The following is a 17,329-nucleotide window of genomic DNA, read 5'->3' as shown; positions in this document are numbered from 1 at the left end:
AAACCATTATTCTCTTGATCTGAGCCTCAAAGTAAGTAGGATTATAGGCATATGTCACTGCTTATTTGTGTATTATGTTTTTTGTCCTTCTCATTACAGCATTTCCCAGCTGGCTAGAAGACTTCTTTGTGAAGGCTCTCCCTTCCAACTATCCCTGTCTTCAACTAGTCTTCAAGAGGACAGTCACAATCATTGTCATTGTCAGATTTTGTCCAAAGTAGAAGCTACTACCCAGAGAGTATCAGAGCCTTTTGGCTTCTACATAGACATCACACAACAGGCACTATATTAATTTGAATTGATTACTAATTCAAGAATGTCTGACGCCTTAAAAGTCACAAAAGAGCTTACATTTATGCTAACAATTCAGGATCTCCTGGAGAAAAATGTTTGATCCTCCTGATTTTAAACAAAAACTAGTGACATTTCTTTTCTTCAAGGTGAAATGTGATTGACAACGCTCACATTGGAAATGAGAAGGATCACAGGATAATACGCACTGTCATAGAGTTCTAGATGAGAGTGTTGCAGATAAACTCACATTACTGTTTGTATTGAGATTTCCTAAATTCCATATCTGAAAATAATTGGCCACGATAATAAGGGAGAGATGAAAGAGAATGGACAGTTGTTTTTCACTTTATCCACTTAATCTACAAATGACCAGGAAATCAATGGGAAAAGCAGCTCCTTCTCTACATCCCATTAGGGCAAAGATTGTTGCCATTCACTTGGAAATGAGAGACCTGGTTCTCAGATCATCACAGCCAGCCTGGTGACATTTTTCAAAGATACACTAAAAATATGGATAACAGCTGCAAAAGATGCACATTATGATAAAATGTCAGTGTTGTGTTGGTGTTGATGCTCTATTCATTACTAGAGAAGTGGATTTCTTCAGCAGGGAAAATTGAGAGCAACGGAATCTTCTAAACATATTCTTTTGGCATTTAGAATTTCAATATCTTTATATTACCTTCTGTCCTTCCAAGTATAGGTACACAAGTAAAATGAGAGTACTATTTTTCCCCATTCAAAGAAACACCCACCTGGTTCTAGGATTGTTTTTGTTTTTGTTGTATGTGTGTGTAGTTGGTCAATTTCTTTCATTCCTCCTGAGTACTTTTCGAATAGTTGGATTGAATTTAGTTGCCAAGAAAATGAACCCAGAAAGCACCTATTCCACATGGGTTCATGAGTTTGGGAAAAGGTGGAAGAAAATACAGGTTGGGACATTCCTCAGTTCCACTAAACACTGACCATCCTTCAAATCATGGGTAAGGAATGTATGGGTGATCAAAGCCACTGTGCCTTTCCCCCACCATAGGTCCGCCTCCATGCCAAGAAGGAGACCAAAGATGCCTCTACAGTCCCTGTCTGGATTCCTGTGGCGACAGCTCCCTGTGCGGCCCAGACAGCAATCTGAGCAACTGTAGTAAGTACAACACCTGACAAACGCGATCATGTGACATGGCGACACGCAGCCCTTTTCCTCCACCTTGACATGGAACCTCTCAAGTCTGGCATCTCTCCAAAAACGAAGGATATCTACTTGCGTTTTTCTTTCTGAAAGGTTGCATGTGGTAGCAGAAGAGAAGCAAAATGGTCTTAATTAGCTTAGATCAGAAACAAATGTGTCGTAGTGAATGGACCATAAATCCACATTGCTCCATGTCATTACCATCACTTTCCAATCCACAGCGGCTCCCATAGATTATTTTCTTGGCTCCATCCGCAGGCAGATGCTATCTTTCTTCCCTTTTCATGCACAGCTTCCAAAACGGAAAGTTTATCCAAGAAGCAAATAGGAGGTAGCCACATAAAACTTTGGCAGGCTGTTCTTTTCATGGATTTATTTTCACCTTTCCCAAACTTTGGTGGCCTAGAATGGTTTCAGAGCCACTGTGTTCATTTGTTTTGGTGACAATGTAATGGCTCCGAATGGTAGAAGCAGATGGCTCCCACTAAGTTTTTCAGAAGGGATCATCTGAGGGGAGAGAGAGAGGACAGAAGGGAAGAATACTGAACAGACTCATGGGAAATTGACACTGAATCAGAAAATCCCCAATGATGGATGTCCAGAAACAATGTCTTACATGTGGGCTCATTTGTACTTCCCTCTTCCACTTTTGGTTATTAATTGCTTGGCTCATCGTCAGCTCAGGGTTAGAACTCTAGAAGCTGGCCAGTCAGGTCTCATTTGTCCAGAGGCTCATTTGTCCAGAGGCAATTACGTCTTCACAGACATCCTCTCAGCCAAGGCCGCTGAAGGCTGCAAGGCTGACAGGGAAAACGACTCAAGGCCTTGGATTGGCTGCAGTTTTCTCAGCCTGGTAGCCATTAGGGAGTCTAGAGGTTACCATAAAAGTGAGTTGATTTGCATTTCTTTTATGGCTAGAGAGGTTGAACAGTTCTTCATGTGTCTATTGGCCATCCTTCTTTCCTCTTCAGAGAAGTTTTTCTTTAAGGCTTTAGCCCACTTATTTATTGGGCAGTTGTTTCTTTGAAGATTTGTTGTTGGGGGATTTAACTTTTTGAGTTCCAGGTATATTTTAGATATGAGGCCCTTGTCTGTTGTATGGCTAGTGAAGATCTTCTCCCAATCTGTGGGCTTTCTATTGATCTTGCTAGCTATGCCCTTTGCCATGCAGAAGCTCTGCAATCCCATTTGTCCAACCTTTCTTTGATTTGTTGTGTTTCTGGGTCTCTATTAAGAAAATTTTGGCCTGTGGCAAGGAGACCTAGGGTTTCTCCTATTCCATCTTGTAATGTTTTCAGAGTGTCTGCTTTGACTCCGAGGTCTTTGATCCATTTGGAGTTGATTCTGGTGCAGGGTGATAGATAAGGATCTAGCTTTAGTTTTCTACAAGTAGTTAACCAGTTTTGCCAGCACCATTTACTGAAGAGGCTATCTTTCTTCCATTCTATAGTCATAAAAGAAATGCAAATCAAAACAACATTGAGATATCACCTCACCCCGGTTAGAATGGCTATAATCAAGAACTCTAATAACAACAGATGCTGGAGGGGATGTGGACAGAAGGGAACCCTACTGCATTGTTGGTGGGAGTATAAACTTGTTCAACCACTTTGGAAAGCAGTATGGAGGTTCCTCAAAAGACTCCACATAGAGATCCCCTATGACCCAGCAATCCCACTTTTGGGCATTTACCCAAATGATCACAAACAAGACCATACTAAAGCTACCAGCACAACTATGTTTATTGCAGCACTATTTACCATAGCTAAGATATGGGACCAATCCAGATGCCCCTCAGTAGATGAATAGATCAAGAAAATGGGGTATATATACACAATGGAATTCTATGCCTCCATCAGAAAGAATGTCATTGCCCCATTTGTTAGGAAATGGAAAGACTTGGAAAAAATTATATTAAGTGAAGTAAGCCAGGCCCAAAGAAACATAGGTCCCATGGTTTCCCTTATTTGCAATAACTAGTGTATGTCTGAGTCAAACAGAAAAGGTCAGACAAGTTGATGTTAGGGGAATGAACCCCAAGACAAGTATTCAAATTTTTTTCTTTCATGCAATTGTTTCTAATATATTTATAAGATGATTTTGTTGTTGCTTTGTATGTCCCTCCCCCACGGTATAACCCCTGCTTTCACTGTGTTTGATGTTGGTATAATTTGTGGAGGGGAAGAGCAAAACAAATCATTTAACTAGGGATACAGGTGGATCCATTGCAACAATGAGATGTACAAGTCATTATGTCGAAAAACAAACTTCACAACTTTGGTGGGGGGAGTATGGGAAGAGAGGGGAAGGGGAAAAAAAGAGGAGGCAACAAGGCTTGATAAGAAATGTACTCATTATCTTGCCCATGTAATTGTAACTCCTCTGTACGGTATTCTCACAATAAACAAGAGAGAGAGAGAAAAAAAAAAGTGAGTTAAGGAGTTTGAAGGAGGAGGCTATTTCTGAGCCTCCAAGTAACAGGAGTTTGTGTTGCATGGCCATTAATTAACTGTTGCCTGCCAGTGAGGTATTCAGCGCTCTGTAGTTCTCATATTTAGGATAGTTCCTTTTCTCTGTTGCTAGCCGTACAATACCAGAGACAAAGTAAGTTATAAAGAATTGAACTTTATGGTTCTGGTCCAAGCGTGAGAGGCTCTATGTGCGGCCATATATTCTTGTAGGCAGAGTACTAGTGCCACATGGAGCATCACGTGCAGAGAGACAGAGGCTGATTCTCACCATCTCATGAAATATCATGCAGCCTTCCAGTGAGCCCCAAACATACACCAGGTGGGATCCAGTTCTTAGTTAAACTCCTGAGGTGACACCAGTATGTAACAAAAAGTTTACTATGACTGCTCTGGCGCTGACTTCTAGAGGCTGCAGGAATAGGCGACTCTTCTGAAAATGGACGTGAAAAAGGTTGTATGTTCTTAGGTACATTTTAGATTATCAGACATGCTTACTATTAAAAGTGAACAGAAATCCAGAGACCATATCTGATGAAACAATGTACCTATAGGCCTTAAAGATCAGGGTCCTTGCAAGAAATAGCTTTTAGCAGTTTGTGTTACCCTGTCCAGTCATAGCTCAGCATCATATGCACCTTTGTGTCCTATTGGGAAGTAAGATGCAGACATATCTTTGCATTAGGGGTTTGGAGCAAGGATGCAATTCATCTCAAATAACTCTCCCTTAGTGTGCGATCCAGGCATCTGGGAAATCCAGCGGAAAGAGCCATTCTTGGGCATGTCTCTCTCCATCTGTCTCCATGTTTATCGTGGCCATGTGAGTCATGGTATGAATGTCAGGCCCCCAGGATACCCTCTATGTCTCCCATAGCATTCTTCTATCATTGCTTCTATGTGCCTACTCACACATTTTATTTCTTCTATACTCTAAGGCTCTTATTCAACAGTGAAGCAGAGAAAGATATTACTAGTTTTTGCTCTGAATAACTTTCAATGAATCTATAGTTTTCTGGTCTCTCTTTGAAAGCTGAAAGGAACAAAATGTACAGAGGATATGGCAAAAAAATATCTAAGGTCAAACCTTGGTTGAATCTAACCTTTAGTCCTTGGGAGCAAATAATAGATGGGAGAAAAGATCTCTATGAAAGCATTCCCAATGAATAAGTGAGAAGAAAATGACTGAATTTAATTTGGATATTAGTAGTGAGTGACACAAAATGGGTCCAAGGATGAAGTACCTGCAACTACTGATATCACAAAAAGAAGGAAATTAGACACAATGTGACTTCTAACAAAACAAACAAACAAACATTATAGCCACCTATCACCAGCCAAACGCAGGAAGCAGAGTCACCTCTCCATATTTAGCTGCCAGAGTTCAGGAAATAGATTATGTGAAGGCATGTGTAACTATCAGGGGTGTGCAACCAGCAAAATCCAAACTCTGCTACCCTCTAGGGGTTGAATCCTTGAGGTTTTTACTAGTAAAATCATTAAAAAAAAATACCTATGGGATTGAGAGAGCAATCTAGAGATTTTAAGAGTTAAAAGATAAAACAAGTTGTTTTTTTTTTCAAATAGGCAAGCCTGAACTACAGTAATCAGGTAGTAGTTTCTACTTTTGTCATAAGACATTAAAGAAGAGCAAGAAAAGTGACAACTGTGATATGTATTGTTACTTTGGGGGAGAAAGAAGAAGATTGAGGTAGAATAGGTACATGGAGAAGTTTCTGGGTCTCGGTCAAGTATCAGTGTCTTGTTCTGGGCGTTGCTTACAATCATAAACTTATGAAGATGTTCACATGATAATATTTCACGGGATTATTATAAATAATGGCAAAAGGAGTGTTAACATTTGAGGCAAAGAAGCATCTTTGAATATTATAGATGGAACTGGATGCTGAAAAGTGACCTCTTGTCATGAAAATGACCATGACATAAGTGACTTCTGAATATTGCTTCATGACAGGGATGTAACATCTTTGAGTTTATACTCCCAACTTTAGGGTGAAGTTTAAAAGTTCATTCAGAACATAAAAGGTGAAATATTGACATCTCACCAGGCTTCTTTTTTTAAAATGGACGTTTATTTAACCTCATCCACACTCAAGACAGTTGAGCAGTTACTGCAGAAATTTGTGCAGAAAGCTCAGGTCTGTGAGCACCCTCCCATTTGTGGTACGATCGCCCTCTAGTGGCCTTGTGAATCAGGCTCATGAGTGAGTCGCATGCTTAACAAACAAAAGTATATTGATGTCATATATCATAGATTTGAGGCTTGATAGGTATCTTGAGAGCTTAACTTGCTCAGCAAACTCTGAAAACCATCTTATGAAGGAATAAAACATAATATCCAACCAATTTTACCATCCTCAATAAAGATCTTCAAAATAATATATGCGCATTACTTAATGCTTTTTATCTCCCTTGGCTCTGAAATACTTTGAACTTAATTTTTTTTAATTTAATTTTATTTTTTTGTGAACATATTGTACAGAGGGGTTACAATTACATGGGCAGGATAATGCGTACATTTTTTATCAAGCATTGCAGCCTCCTCCTTTGTTTACCCTTCACATCCCTTTGAACTTAAATTTTTATCATAAATCCAAAGTGACACATTCTCCACGTTTCAAAAGATAGAAGAATTGTTTGTGCATTATGTCTTATTTTCCAAGAGGAAATACACTAATAACAAGTTAAATATTGATGGGGTGGTAGGAAATAAAAAGAGGGGGCCAAAAAATTAGTGTGAATCCAAACAAGACCACACTAAAGCTACCAGCACAACTATGTTTATCGCAGCATTATTTACCATAGTTAAGATATGGAACCAACCCAGATGCTTCTCAGTAGATGATGGATCAAGAAAATGTGGTATATATACACAATGGAATTCTATGCCTCCATCAGAAAGAATGACATTGCCCCATTTGTTAGGAAATGGAAAGACTTGGAAAAAATTATATTAAGTGAAGTAAGCCAGGCCCAAAGAAACATAGGTCCCATGGTTTCCCTTATTTGCAATATCTAGTATATGTCTGAGTCAAGCAGAAAAGGTCAGATAAGTTGATTTTAGGGAAATGAACCCTAAGATATGTATTCAAATGTTTTTTTTCTTTCATGCAATTGTTTCTAACACATTTATAAGATTATTTCTTTATTGCTGTGTATGTCCCTCTCCCATGGTATAACCCCTGCTTTCACTGTATTTGATGTCAGTATAATTTGTGGAGGGGAAGGGGAAAAACAAATCGTTTAACTAGGGATACAGGTGGACCCATTGCAACAATGAGATGTACAAGTCGTTATGTCGAACACAAACTTTACAACTTTGGTGCGGGGGTCGGGGGGAGTATTGGAGGGCGGGGGGAGGATGGGAAGGGATGGGAAGGGGAAACAAAGGAGGAGGCTACAATGCTTAATAAGAAATGTACTCATTATCTTGCCCATGTAATTGTAACCCCTCTGTACAGTATTTTCACAATAAAAAAAATTAGTGTGAATGATCTAATTTTGTAAAATTATAAGAATATTAAAATACTGAAGATATATGCATTACAAACTTACGGTCAGGGATAAATAATGAAGCAACTAAAGCATAGAATAACAATAATAGAAGAATAATAAGAATAACAAGGATGAGAATAAGAAAGAATAGTTTGATTATTCTTTGGCAAAAGCAACTAGAAACCTCTGTTTAAGTCTACAAAAGTCTGTGTGAACAATGTGAGCAGGGAAAGATACGGAAAGACACAAGAAGGCAGGAAAAGGGACAGGAAGGTCCAAGCCTCCCTGTCAGCTTTGGGAGTTAATGGAAGGAATGAGGGAGATGATTTACTATTTCTTTCTGTTTCTGCTTCTTATTATGCACTGTTTCTTTCTTTTTAGTATTAATTTCATTTTTACAGGATACTTTTTTTGCAATCTGAAAAAAAGGTTTAAATGGTTTTCTTTGTCTCCGTCTGGGGATATAATAATAAATTACTGTCACCCAGGTGGTTTGCAAGTATCAGCCATTGAGTCTCATCGTTCTCAAGGCTGGCGGTGTGAGGTCAGGTTGCCCACACACTCTGATGAGGAAGCCTTGTGGGGTGGGGTTGGGCGACTTCTCATTGTGTCTTCACACAATGGAAAGAGGCTGGGAGGGTTCCCAAGGCTCCATTTGCAAGGTCATTAATCCCACTGAAGAAGGCTCTGCTTTCCTGACCTAATTATTTACCATAGACCCAATTCTAATAGTAACTCCTTAGGATTTAAAATATGAACTCTGGGGGTGAAAGGGCACAAACATTCAGCCCAGCCCTCAACACTCCTCCACAAATCAAAGAATACAATAAACTGGACCTTCCCTAGCTCCTCTTTTTTCATATGTGTGTGTGTGTGTGTGTGTGTGTGTGTGTGTGTGCTTATTGCTCAAGATTATGCCCAATTGCCAGCACGGGGCCTTCCCTAGGAAGTCGAGAGTGCAATTACACAGTCACACCTTGTTATTAATGTTTGTAATCTGGCCAGTGTGAGATTCCTTATGAACATGGCATCTGTGAAGCCCTCGGTTTCTTGCAATGAATAAGTAGTCTAGGGCTATTTTAATATTCCACACCAGCCGTTACTGATGATCTATTCGCATGCGTGCCACTTTTCTAGCGAGTAAATAAGTTTAATTTGAATAATTACTCTTAATAAGGCCTGGAGTCTTCAGTCTGCCTAGGCTAATTTTGCCAAGACACTTGTCTGATTACCTGTCTCACTTCAGGGAACATGGCACAAGCACTATGAACTCCCAGGAAACAGGCAGCCTCTACTGTACTTCACCAAACCTACTCTAAGCCTTCTACTCTTAAAGGAGTTCCTCTACTCTCAGTGGTCCTTTGAATCACCTCCTCTTTGTCTTGTTTCTCTGTGCCTCTAACATTTTGTTCAATACCATTGTCTGAGTAGGTTCAGAATGCTATCACAAAAATACCATAGCCTTGCCAATGCCAGTGGCTCACATTTGTAATCCCAGCTACTCAGGAGACTGAGAGCTGAGGATCATGATTTGAGGCCAGCCTGTCAGGAAAATCCGTAAGACTTATCTCCAGTTGACTGCCAAAAAGACAGAAGTAGCATGTGACTCAAATGGTAGAGCAACAGCCATGCAGGTGTTCAATGCTAAGGGACAATGCTCAGGCCAAGTTCAAGCCCCAGTGTCCACACACACACACACATATTATAAACTAAGTGCCTTATACAGCAAATTTTTGTGTTTCATAGTTCTGGGAAGCTGGGGTCCAAGATCAACGTGCCTGGGTGAGGATTTCCCTCCTTGTTTGCAGCCAAAATGCCTTCTTACTGTATCTGCACTTGGTGGATAGTGCAAAGGGTCTAGTCTTGTCTCTTTGTTAGTTAGGATAGTACTCTAGACGTAGTACTCCATTGAAATCTAATTTACCTCCAGAAGCCCTGCCCCATATGCTACCCTGGTGGGGGGCAGAATTTCAACATGTGGCTTTGGAGACAAGGGAATCACAGGATTCAGACCAGGATATGCATGACCCTAGTCAGCTCAGACTTTTCCACAGCAACCAGCGTGTGCCATTTATTTCCCTCACCAAGATTTTCTTAATGGCAGGATGAGCCTCTTTCATTACTTACCTTTTCATAGCCTAGAATCCTTCTCCTCCTCCTCCTTTCTTTCCTTCAGCCTGGCACTGTGTTGGGTAGGGTATACAGATTCTGAGATCAAGAATTAGAGTCATTTTTACAAAAAAAAAAAAAACCCTCAAAATTTCTGGGTACTTGTGGCTCATGCTTGTAATCCTAGCTGCTCAGGAGGCTGAGATATGAGGATCAAGGTTCAAGGCCAGCCCAGAAAGGAAAGGTTGTGAGACTCTTCTATTTCCAATGAACCATCAAAAGCCTAACATGGAGCTATGGCTCACATGGTAGAGCAACAGCCTCAGTTGAAAAAAAAAAACCTAAAGGACAATGCCTGAGCCTTGAATTCAAGCCTTCGTGCTGGCACAAAAACAAGAACGAAACAAACCATCCTCAAATTTGTGTGAGTAGGGGAGACAAGTAAATATAAAACACAATAGAATATAACAAGTATAGAACAGTCACATGCTTAAGATACCAGGACACTTAGAAGAGACTCAGTCTAGGAGGAGAAATGTGAAGAGTGGTTAGCTCAGGAAACGTCCTGAAAGAGGTGTCCATACTGAGTCTGCCAAGCCATAGAGGAGACAAGTTGGTGGGAGACTAGAAAAGGGGAGTAAAAGGAAGCAGTCCTGGGCAGCTGGGAGCATGGTCCCATTGGAGGTCCCATTTTAGGCATGCCAAGAAAAGAGAGGCCAAACGGGGTACACAAAGACATCCAGTTCTTAAAATCACAGCATTGCTGGGGAGCAGAATTCATACTCAGCAGAGACTTACTGTTGGCAGAGTTACAGGTGGGAAGTTAAGGCTATGGTTGAAGAAGAAGAAGCCCTGGTTTCTAAGCTTAAACATCTGGGTTTTGTCCTCATCAGCAAGAAGTCTCCAAGAGATGTCAGCCTCCTCCTGCCCTGAGAAAGTTGTAGCCTTCGATTTCAGTCTATTGATCAACAATAAAGGGTATAAGCAGAAGTTGTCTGTGTATTTAATTAAATTCATTGACTTTTTTTAAATGGCCGTGAAGATAATAGGGTTTATTCTTTGTTAGAAGTGATGAATTAATCAGAAGCAGGCAAATGGAAGTGCATAAAAACAATGATGGAAGGGAGTCATTTTGAGATAAGTTCAATCAAAGAAATGAATGAGAAAAGAACTGTGTAAAATGTGCATGCTGGGCACTGTGCTAGCTTTTCTAAACAGAAATGAATCTTAGCTCACTATGCACTTCATTAATCAACTTCCTCATGTTTTTGTTAATCCCAGAACAATGATATATAGTACTTGCATTTTAGTCTTAGCTACTCTAAAGACAAAAAGTAAAACACTTCAAGTTGGTATGAAGTTGTTTTTATCTGGGCAATTGGGAAGGGGGCAAAAAAAAAGGCAATTTATATGTGTATTTTGTTTGTTTTTATTGTCAGGTCAATGTGAACCAATTACCCTGGAACTTTGCATGAATCTGCCCTACAACCACACAAATTATCCAAATTACCTTGGCCATCAGACTCAAAAGGAAACCTCCATCAGCTGGGAATCTTCTCTCTTCCCCGCACTTGTTCAAACCAACTGTTACAAATACCTCATGTTTTTTGCTTGCACCATTTTGGTTCCAAAGTGTGATGTGAACACAGGTCAACGCATTCCCCCTTGCAGGTAAATTTCATCTAAAAACATAAGCAACTTGAAACAGTGATGAAAAGCAAAATAAAATTGGTGGGTCTCTCACAAGCATTCTTCACTTATGGACAACCAAAGGAACAAAGAGTTACTTGAGTTTGGACAAAATAAACATTGCGTAGAAGCTCTAGACTTAACAAGTAACATGTGTAAATGGGAAAGAAGTCAGAGTTGTAAACAAATAATTGACTAAGTATTTACATTGATGACAGGTCACATGTTTTGATCAAATAAGATCACATGTATTTAATTTTGGTGGATCAAGAAGTGTTTTGTTTCGTTTTTTTAATATAAGTTAGCTGGGTGCTGGTGGCTCCCACCTATAATCCTTGCTACTCAGAAGGCTGAGATCTGAAGATTATGGTTCAAAGCCAGCCTGGGCAGAAAAGTCCCCGTGAGACTCTTTTTTTTTTTTTTTTGGTCCGGTCGTGGGGCTTGAACTCTGGGCCTGGGCGCTGTCCCTCAGCTCTTCAGCTCAAGGCTAGCACTGTACCACTTGAGCCACAGCGCCACTTCCAGCTTTTTTCTTTTTGCTTATGTGGTGTTGAGGAATCAAACCCAGGGCCTTATGCATGCAAGGCAAGCACTCTACCACTGAGCCACCTTCCCAGCCCCCTGTGAGACTCTTATCTCCAATTAACCACTCAAAAACCAGAAGTGGCGCTGTGGCTTAAAGTGGGAGAGCACTAGCCTTGAGCAAAAGAGCTCAGGGATAGCACCCAGGCCTTGAGTTCAAGTCTCATGATTGACAAAAAAATAAAATTAAAAATTATTGCTGGGGGTGTGGCTTAGTGGTAGAGTTTAACATGTCCAAGCAAGACCCTGGCTCAGTACCATTCTGGTCGCAAAGTTAAAAAATATTTTTCAGGGAGACAGGACACCTCCATGCCAACCTCACAGGTTGGAGGGAGATGAACATCACTGCCATTTTCTGTCTGAATGAAACAAGTAAGGGTCAGCATTATAAGCCAGCAGCTTGGACCTGCGTCTGAGGAATATCCTAGGGCCAAGTCTATTTCTGTGGCTCTCATTGTCTAGCCCTAGATCTTCTCTAGCTGCTTTAGTAGTCTTAGGACCAATTGCTTAGTCTTTCTCAGACTCAGTTCCTTCACCTGATGACGGAAGTGAGCAAACAGTTGTTGGCTTTTTAGGAGAGCACATGAAATAAATGTTCATAAATGTGGACTGAAAGCTCTTTGATGCCTGATAGAGCTAGGAGGATAGCATGGAACACAATTGCTTATTCGTAGTATTTTTTTCCTCTTCTGCATCTTATGCTAAAGGTTACGGACAGGGATTTTGTACAATATGGCTGCCCCAAAGGTGGTTGCTCTTTCCATCAGAGTTATTTTCCATCTTTTCTATGAGAGGTGCTGAACAGATGCACTTGCCTACACATGAGTGGTGACTATAGAAACCAGATGTTGGGATCAGAAGTCACTTACAGCGTTGAGGAAAAGCAGTAATATCAATACAGTGGACAGCTAGGGAAATGATAAATGAAATGCTATCAAACGAATGGCAAAGTAGGGGCATCCATAGAGTGAGGACCGGAAACAATAAAATTCTAGAAAACTAGCAAATGTGAAAATGGAGACAGTAAAACTTGACATTAACTTGTACAAAAATAATGCTGAAAGTTTCTGCAAATGCCTTTTAAGGTATGGCAAAAGAGGATCTACGGATTTTGTGTTGAAAAGTTATTTGTAAATCTCAGCCAGATTTTGCTAAATAAGATTAGTGGTGGTAGTGAATGATTACTTTTAATAATACTGCACCAAGTCTTGTGTTTGATTTTATTTTCATATGCACATAAAATTTTCCCAATGCAACATTCCTTCCTGTGAAGATAAATTTACATCCAGATATTACCTACAGTTTTTAGAATGTGAGTTTCATATTAAAATGATTAAGGTAAGATTAATTCTGAGATGTTCTTCCATCAGCATTTTGGTGAACTTTCTTTGGGAAACTTTAATTAGTTTCAAACAAACTTAGTTTGATTTGTATACCTTTCATCTTCAGTGACTCTCAATATGAATTTTATAGTTTGTTACTATTTATTAAAAAAAGTTAGGTGATGACAAAAAGATGCTTATGAGTTCCTTATAGTTGTTTTTGCCCTCATCTTAACATGAAATTTAAAGATATATATCTGAAAAAGAATAACATTATTGAGCCCTTAAATTTACTGAATAGTTGTGTATCATTATGCTGTCTCGTACTCAAAACAACCTCTGGATTGAGGTAAGTAGCATTAGGGTTGTTGCCTGTAGCCAAATACCACACAGATATTGACAAGATCAGCACCCCTTAGAGTAGGCATGCTCCATATTATTATTTCCATGTTACAGGGGAACGGGAAGAGAGTCACAGTATACTGTCCAGTATAAATAATCAGTGGTTGATTTAAATAACAGCAATGCATATATCCATATTTATATCATTGATATCTGTCAGATGCAGCCTAATGTATTCCTCTGATGGAACTCTTTCTGCCTCTAACATTGTGTTTTTCTTGCCCTTTGTAGAGCACTGTGTGAGCACTCTAAAGAACGCTGTGAGTCTGTTCTTGGGATTGTGGGTTTACAATGGCCTGAAGACACAGATTGCAATCAATTTCCAGTGGAAAATTCAGACAATCAAACTTGCCTAATGCCTGATGCAGATGTACAAGGTTAATTTTCAATTTAATTGCTGTGGGGTACTGAACAGAGATAAGCATAGCACGCACCTTTTGCAGTCTATGTTTGTGTTTTTCTATTTAGGAACCAACCAGGCTGTGTGGGTGAGTGAATCTCTGGTTTGAATTGCACTGAAAACATCGGTGCCCTTCTGGTACACAGTTATTTTACAAATAAGTAATTTTAAGTAATAAAAACAATACAGGCTAGATACGAGTTAGCTGTGGGCTCAGTATTCCATCTGTTTATCCTTTTAAGCATGCTGCTCACAAAGGTGGTTATTGGTGAAGGTTCCTTGCATACCAGAGGTCCTGAAGGGAATGGTGAGGAACAAACCTTGATCCCACCAAGTACAAAGTATTTTGAGGTCTTGGAAATGTAGCCCTCTTAAGTAGAGAAATAGAATTGGGGGCCATCACTCATCACAGAATGACACATTGAAAGCAGCTGCGTGGTTAAGGTCACAGGCTCCACAGTATTTCAAGCACTGGCAGCTGTGAGGTTGTCCATTAAGAAGATAATCACTATTAGCACCTACAGGAAATGTACTCATGACCTTACTCATGTAACTGTAACCCCTCTGTACAGTATTTTCACAATAAAAACCATATTAAAAAAGAAAAATAAAGAAGATAATCGCTGGAAAGCACAGAAGTGTTGATCTGGAAAGATGATATCAAGATGAAGGAGAAAAAAAATACTGATTGGCAGACAGAAAAAAGCCAAGTAAACTTAGCCGTTTTAGCTCTGGGAAGGTCCACCTTACCTTCTGTCCTAGCAGCTCAACAACAGCCCACCTGTAAATAGAGGAGCTTGGTGAAGGTTTAGGGAGTTTCTGTCCTTTAAGTGTTACATTGTTTTGAACAGAATGCTCACCTACTCACTTCAAGTGCCATTCTGGACGGTGCATTCTGGCTTCCAGAAGATGTGATGGTCAGGATGATTGTGACGATGACAGCGATGAAGAAAACTGTGGTATGTATGTGACATGGAACTCTCGTGATTGTAAAGTAGTAAAATAAGCTGAAACGAAATAACTGTGTTAAAAATATAAACTGCCCACTTGCAGTAAATAGTGACTAGGATAGAATGCTAATGCTTTTAACTTCTGAAAGTGTGAATAGTGGGCAGGGGTTGAGGTTTTTCTCTGGTAATACTTTTCCCTAACACAACTTATTGCTGTTCATTTCTTTGTGATCTTTCTATAAAAAATACATCAAAATTCACTTATTGTCACTTACATAAATGGGTTTTTGAGAATGTATTATATTGATTCTCTTAACAACTTGAAAGAGTTATGTGTTCTGAGATGTAATTTAGAATGGATTACTTTAGATGATTTAAAGAGATTGCACGATTTTCTGTAGTATAAGTAGGCTTCAATTTGCAGTAGAGGAATAAATATCTGAGAAATGCAAAATTTAAGCTTTAAAAATCAGCCTTGCAAAGACTAACCATTCTGTGTGACCTTAGTCAAAGGACTTATAGCATAAGGATTCAATTCTGTTAACATATCTAGTTTCTGGTTAATGAATTTTCATCAATATTTAAGGTCACACAAGAGAATATCAGAATGATGCTTCTATTTATAACCTTGATGATACATGTTCAAACAGATAATAAAAGGTTAATTGTCTTTATTATTAAAATATAAATTAATTATCTGGCTTATAGTCAAAATGATAGTGTCTTTGCAAACAGATAGTGACATGCAAACAGGCATCTAGATACACTAAGAAAGAGTTCAGACAACAGCATTCAAATTTAATTGGAATTCATTTTCATACTTTGTCTTATTTGATCTCTTGTCAAAAGAGATAAATAATATCCTTCTTGCTTCTTGCTGTTGAGCTCCAAAATCACCATTGGCAAAGCTAGAAAGGCCAGTGGTGATTTAAATGGATTTTAAATCTCATAGCATTTCCTTGTAAACCTTGATTCCTCTCCTTGTAAGCTCAAAATGTGTCAGGAAATCGACAAGGAGCAATACTTTTTAATAAATGGAATAAACAAAATGATTGAGGGGATTTCCAAAGCCTAGCCCAGCTCTGATTATTTCGGTTGTCATGCACCAAAATAAAATTGACACTATTTATTGGACATACATAGGGCAATACATCTTTTGAGATCATTTTATTCTTTTGGCCTTTGAGGTATGAAATATTGCTTTACTTCCCAAATGCAATTTCTGTAGTAGACATTGCCCTTCTGGTCTAAACAAATGTCATACACAATCAACTAAGATCCTATCAACCACTATAAATATGGACAAGGGCATCTTCTGGAAAGTTATAGATGTCAGAGTGGTGGTATAATAGCCAGGGGTAATTTCTCTATGGAAGACCAGACATTATTTTGAGAAGTTAGTGTTATTCACTTCTTTATAATCTTTCTGTCAAAAATAAATAAAAATTCACTTACTGTCAGTTACATAAATGGGTTTGGGGGAATGTATTGTATTTGGTCACTTCACAGCTTTGATTTGGTATATGTTCTGAGATGCAATTTAAAATGGAGAGGTGGCAGGATTTTCTGTAGTGTAGCTAGGCCTCAATTTGCTATGGAAGGAAAAAATATCTGAGAAATGCAAAATCTTAGTTTTAAAACTCAGCCTTGCCAAGGCTGGCCATTCTGTATTCTAGAATGCATTATATAAAGAAAAAGAAGTTCAGCCGGGCACTGGTGGCTCATGCCTGTAATCCTAGCTACTCAGAAGGCTGAGATCTGAGGATCACAGTTCAAAGCAGCCCGGGCAGGAAAAGTCCATGAGACTCTTTATCTCCAATAAACTACTCAGAAAACTGGAAGTGGTGCTGTGGCTCAAGTGGTAGAGCACTAGCCTTGAGCTGAAGAGCTCAGGGACAGTGCCCAGGCCCAGAGTTAAAAAAAAAAAAGTTCAAAGGACTATAACATTGTATAAGGATTCCATTATGCTCAAATATCAAGTTTCTGGTTAATAAATTTTCATCAGTACTTTAAGTCACACAAGAGAATATCAAAACAAGAAGTTAAATTACCTAATCTCTATCGTTCAAAATATTGGTACCACCATTGAGAGCTCTAGGAACAATGAATAAGAAATCAATACACGTGGAGTTAAATGAATCCCTCCAACAGTAGCAATGTCCCTTGGGGACATATATGTGCACTTGAATAGGCTTGTCCAGTGTCCTGGGTGACCACACCCCCTATAACCAAATAAGGAAGTCAAGTTGACAGAGGCCTGTCAGAGGAAGTAGTAGGTCATCTACTTCCTCTTTTGCTATCTGTTTTCATAGGCATACATTTAGTAATGCACCAACAGCTCCAGCAAAGGTGGATTACATTCATTTTTTTCATATCTTTTGGACGTCAGTAGATCTTGGGCTTTACTAGATAAT

At 39.3% G+C, this 17,329-nt stretch overlaps 1 protein-coding gene across 1 annotated transcript in view; it reads left to right on the top strand.

Annotated features, from left to right (window-relative positions):
• Positions 1-17,329, top strand: part of Corin (corin, serine peptidase) — a 172,183-nt gene that overhangs the window by 119,303 nt on the left and 35,551 nt on the right. Inside the window, exons 10-13 of the mRNA XM_042678361.1 lie at positions 1,328-1,435; positions 11,010-11,241; positions 13,797-13,942; positions 14,817-14,924. Coding sequence (XP_042534295.1) covers positions 1,328-1,435; positions 11,010-11,241; positions 13,797-13,942; positions 14,817-14,924 — 594 coding nt within the window. The remainder of the gene's footprint in view (positions 1-1,327; positions 1,436-11,009; positions 11,242-13,796; positions 13,943-14,816; positions 14,925-17,329) is intronic.

The sequence above is a fragment of the Dipodomys spectabilis genome, unplaced genomic scaffold (assembly GCF_019054845.1).
Source record: "Dipodomys spectabilis isolate Male_0828 unplaced genomic scaffold, ASM1905484v1 ptg000043l, whole genome shotgun sequence".
NCBI lineage: Eukaryota > Metazoa > Chordata > Mammalia > Rodentia > Heteromyidae > Dipodomys > Dipodomys spectabilis.
The sequence above is the reverse complement of the archived record's forward strand: the minus strand, read 5'-3'. Positions and strand labels throughout refer to the sequence as shown.